This window comes from Cryptomeria japonica, chromosome 5 (genome assembly GCF_030272615.1).
Source record: "Cryptomeria japonica chromosome 5, Sugi_1.0, whole genome shotgun sequence".
NCBI lineage: Eukaryota > Viridiplantae > Streptophyta > Pinopsida > Cupressales > Cupressaceae > Cryptomeria > Cryptomeria japonica.
The window spans coordinates 787,460,457-787,465,462 of NC_081409.1; the positions used below are offsets into that span (position 1 = coordinate 787,460,457).

The 5,006-nt window shown below is 46.7% G+C and overlaps 1 protein-coding gene across 1 annotated transcript; it reads left to right on the top strand.

Annotated features, from left to right (window-relative positions):
• The first annotated feature begins 455 nt into the window (after window positions 1-455).
• Window positions 456-4,558, top strand: LOC131876167 (uncharacterized). Its single transcript, XM_059220986.1, has 6 exons — window positions 456-1,785; window positions 1,893-2,851; window positions 2,945-3,094; window positions 3,209-3,351; window positions 3,511-3,852; window positions 4,291-4,558. The coding sequence occupies exons 1-6, from the start codon at window positions 456-458 to the stop codon at window positions 4,556-4,558; spliced, it is 3,192 nt and encodes a 1,063-aa protein (XP_059076969.1).
• Window positions 4,559-5,006: the final 448 nt, after the last annotated feature.

The window sequence follows — 5,006 nt, forward strand, 5'->3', positions numbered from 1 at the left end:
AAAAATGGAACGGGTCTGCTCCTGCGTGGGCCGAGCTAGGGCACCTGAGCCCTAGCTCGTGGTCACTTTCTTCTGTTTCTGCGCAGTTTGGGTGGGTGTTTTCTGTTCTCCTGGGGGCGGACTTTTAGCTTATGTGGTGTGGCTGGCTTTGGGGTGAAAGCCTGGTTCGAGATTCAAGATTGGGGGTTGTTTTGGTGCGATCTGGGCCGAGCTTATACGCGCCTGTGTGTTTGGCTCATGGCTGGGACTTGTGACTGTCTGGAACGGATTTCATTGTGTGAGGAGTTGGGAAGGAGTCTGTGGCTGGTCCCTTCTAGTCTTGCTTGCCTCTCTCCCTGACTGGTGCGGCTTTGGTAGGGTTCGAGTGGTGGGTTTTGCGGAGTTTGGGTGGAGGGTGTGGCGGGGGATTTGCTCCCTCATTCCCTTCTGGGGCTTGTCTATTGGCCTAAGGTTCGATGGCCTTTTCTAAGGGGGAGGCATTTGGGGTTACCCCTGTGTTGAATTTGCATGCATCAATTAACTCGATGTCCCCAAAGGATGGGATGTCAACATTTAATAACAGTCTATTTGCAGTGGAGCCTGGGATGGATGGTGTGGGATTGCCCTCTGGTTCGTGGATCACGAAGGTTAATGGCTGTCTAGAGCGGTGCAAGGTGAGACCGAAATTTGTTGTCCCGCCTGAAATGATTACTGACGATATTGATTACTACTCAAATCATTCCTTATATTGCAAATTTTTGGGGATGAGGGTCTCGCTTCAGTTTTTGGAGCTTTGGGCTCAGAGAACTTGGGAGCCGGTGGGAGAAATGGAGATAATGTTGTTGGCTAACAATTACTTCATGGTTACCTTTAATTGTATAGCTGATCGTAACAAGGTATTTGAGGGAGGACCTTATTTTCATAATAACGTGGGGTTGTTTATCAAGCCGTGGCATGCAGGATTTAACCCCGCTGAGGAGCTTCCAAATCGCATCCCGGTGTGGGTTCGTTTACCTCGCCTCCCAGTGGACTGCTGTCGGGAGGATGTGTTGCTTTTGCTGGCTTTGCTGCTTGGAAAACCAGTTGGAACTTCGTCGCAGACCTTGGGGAAAAAGGCAACGCCTTTTGCAAGAATTTGTGTTGAAATTGACCTAAGTAAGCCTCTTCCTGATGCAATATATATGTGTGCGGGCTCTTATTCTTGGGTGCAGCAATTGGACTACGAGACCCTTCCCTTCTGCTGCAGGCTCTATCGTGAATATGGCCACTTGCTGAGAAAATGTCCAAGATACAAGTCGGTGGAACCCCAGCCTTCTCAACGTTCTAGGGAGCCTCCCAAGGCGGATAAGGGGAAGGGCAACGGTCCTACTGCGGGGGTAGATAATGATGGTTTTGTTCCTGTCAAGGCTCAGAATAAGAACAGGGGGCAAAAGAGGCCTTTCAGCGAAAGGCAAGATGAGGGCACTTTTAACAGGTTTGAGGTTTTGGACGACCTTAGTCACCAGGAAGTTAACCCAGGTTTGGTAAACTTGGAGCAGGGGATTGAGGGGTTTGATCAAGAGGGACCTGCTCTCGATTCTTTTATGGAACCACAAGGTGATTTTGGTGTGCTCACGGATGCTGCTATGCCGACAGAAGGTCTGGAGGCTCCTGTTTCTTTGGCTGTTATTCCAGAAGTGGGGGAGGATTCTTCTCCTCTTGGGCGAAGTGCAGATCTGGATTCTGCTAAGAAATCTAAGCCTCCAAAATTGGGTATTTTGCAAAAAGATATTAAGAAAGGTGGGGCAGAGAAATTTGCTAAACCAGGTAGAAAGAAGGATGTGGAAAAGATCAAATTGATAAGCGAGAACTTGGTTGAGTCAGGGTCAGTAAAGACTCTAGATTCTCACTTTTCGAGCCCCTTGAAATGATAGTTCTTTCATGGAACGTAAGGGGCTTGAACAGCGGCCCTCGACAAAAAGCGGTTCACGATTTAGTTCGAAAGCATGGTCCTGATGCGTTTTTTCTTCAGGAGACTAAGTTATCTGTTGAGAGTATGCTTGACTTGGCACCTAGGCTATGGAGGTGTGGTGAGTGTCAATGTATCGGTGCTCATGGATCTTCTGGGGGTGTGGCCTATTTTTGGAATCCTCAGAAAATTCGACCTCTTTGGTGGGTGTCTTCTAAATCCACTATGTCTATGATAGCTTCTAGCTTTGAGACAGGGGAGGTTATTCTCTTGTCTAATATCTATGGTCCTACTGATATCCAGGGAAAGCAAGCTCTGTGGTCTCATATCAGGTTAGTCCGATCTATGGCACCTTTCCATCCATGGATTATGGCTGGAGACTTCAATGCTATTTGCGAGTTGGCTGAGAAGCGAGGTGGTTCTGGGAGGCTGGAGCCCTCTGCTTTGTTGCTTCGGGATAGCATCAACTCTTTAAATCTTATTGATATCAAGCCTAGTAAAGGACAGTTTACTTGGAACAACCATCGAGTTGGGGATTATTGCATCGTAGAAAGGCTGGATCGCTTTCTGGTGTCCTGCTACTGGGTTGGGGGGATGTGGTCTTCCTACTCTAAGATCTTGGATTGGAAAGGTTCAGATCACTGGCCTATCAAGCTTATCATTGATTCGACTTGTGCTCCACGTACGCCTTCTTTTAGGTTCCAGCTCATGTGGTTGCGTGACCCTTCTCTGAAGGACTATGTGGCAGAATGGTGGAGGAGTGGAAGACCTGCTTATGGGATGGCAATGTATATTTTTTCCAAGCGTCTTCAACATGTTAAATATCAGCTTAAGCACTGGAACTCTCAGTGTTTTGGGAATGTCTTCCAGGAAAAGGCAGTGGCTCAGGAAGAATTGGATAGTATCACAAGGAGGTTAAGGGAGGTTGGAGTGACGCCTGAGCTTCTTTAGGTTGAAGCACAAGCTGTGAGAACCTTGGAGGAATGGGAGCTGAGGGAAGAGATATATTGGAAACAGAAGGCTCGAATAGTTTGGCAGCAGGAAGGGGATAAAAATACGTCTTTTTTCTTCAATTCGGTGAAAGCACGGAGGCATGGGAATTCTATCTCTGGTCTTGTGAACGATGGGGGAGAACATCTGTCTTCCTTCCCTGAAATTTCTAATGAGGTAAGACAATACTTTGCTTCTCTCTTTAGGGAGGACTCGCAAGGGGGGTCTCTTGAGGAGGCTCAGGTTCATTTTTGTATTCCTCATCTTGTGTCTAGGGAGCTGAACCAACAGCTTATGAATGATATCACACTGGAAGAACTTGAAGGAACTGTGTTCCAGATGCAGAAGGGAAAGGCGCCAGGTCCTGATGGCTTCTCGATCGAGTTTTTCCAAGAATTTTGGGATATTATCAGTTTGGATCTCCTGGAGGTTGTGTAAGAATCTCAAAGGAACAAGCAGATGCTAAGGGCTTTAAATTCTACTTTCCTTTCTCTTATTCCCAAGTGTGAGGGGGTGGATAGGTTAAGCCAATTTCGACCCATTTCTCTTTGCAATTTCATCTATAAAATCATCTCTAAGGTAATTGCTGACAGGTTGAAAAAGGGTCTTGAGGAGTTGATTTCCGAAGAACGGAGTGGTTTTGTTGCAGGCAGACAAATTCTGGATGGGATTGTTATTGCAACTGAAGTCATCCATTCTATGGCCAGCTCCAAGGAAAAGGCAATGTTTATCAAATTGGATATGGCGAAGGCTTATGACAGAGTTCGATGGTCCTTCTTGTGGAAGGTTCTCGCTGCTTTTGGGTTTGCGGTGGAGTGGATTCAATGGGTTATGAGTTGTGTCACCTCAGTCTCTTTCTCTATGCTTATTAATGGGAATCATTCTGAGCTTTTCGGTGCTTCTAGGGGCCTTCGTCAGGGGGACCCTCTCTCTCCGTACTTGTTTATCCTCCTTGCTGAAGGTTTGGGGAGATTGCTTTGAAGGAATGTGGAGATGGGTAGCATATAGGGCTGGCAGTGGGGAGGTAATTTACCTCCGCAGTCTCATCTGCAATTTGTGGATGATACTGCTCTGATGGGTATGGCTACAATGCGAGAGGCTTCTAATTTACGTAGGGTGTTGGATGTTTACTTGGTTGCCTTAGGTCAACAAATCAATGAGGATAAGTCTTCTATTTTCTTCTTCAACACTCCACGCCCCATTCAGAGGAGGATTGTTCAAACATTGAGATTTCAGATCGGGACACTTCCTTTGACCTATCTTGGTTTCCCTCTCTCGGTGGGCAGATTGCCTCGGGAGTCATGGTAGAGCATTCTAGATAAATTTAGGGTGAAGGTTAATCACTGGACTCACCGGTGGTTATCTTTTGCTAGTCGTGTTCAGCTTATCAAGTCGGTGGTACAGGCTTTGCCCATTTACAGATGCATGCTACAGGTTGCCCCTATGGGTTTTGTTAAGGATTTGGATTCTGTGACACGACAATTTTTATGGGCTGGTTGCTTGGAGTCTTCCAAATGGATTTTGGTTAGATGGGAGGTAGTGTGTAGCCCAAAGCAATTTGGTGGCTTCGGTCTGCAGCAGATGGCTTTGACTGGTGCAGCTTTGGCTGCGAAACTATATTGGAGGTGGTGTAAGGAGTAGGATAAGAGTTGGGCCAAGATTCTTTCTCAGAAGTATTTTTAGGGAATCCCTCAGTTGGAAATGCCCCATTACCCCCTTCTTGGAAAGGGCTCAGTGATCTGGAGTACGCTTAAGAAAGGGGCTAATCTTATTAAGGATGGTTTATTTTGGATTTGTAACAAGGGGACTGAGGTTCAATTCTGGTCTGATTCATGGGATGGATACCCCCCCATCATTTCTTAGTTTCCTCACTTGTTAAATCTCTGTCAGAGATTTCGTGAGAATGGCTAGACTCGGGTAAGTGACTTTAAGTCATTTTCCTCTCGTGGTCAGTTGGAGGTGGCTGGATGGAAGTCTCCAGCTGAATGGCCTGATGTTGGGATGCCAGAAGAATGTGTTGAGCTACATAATGTCCTTTCTAGTAGACGTTGCAACCCTCTCCAGTATGATGATGTGCTTGCCTGGTCTC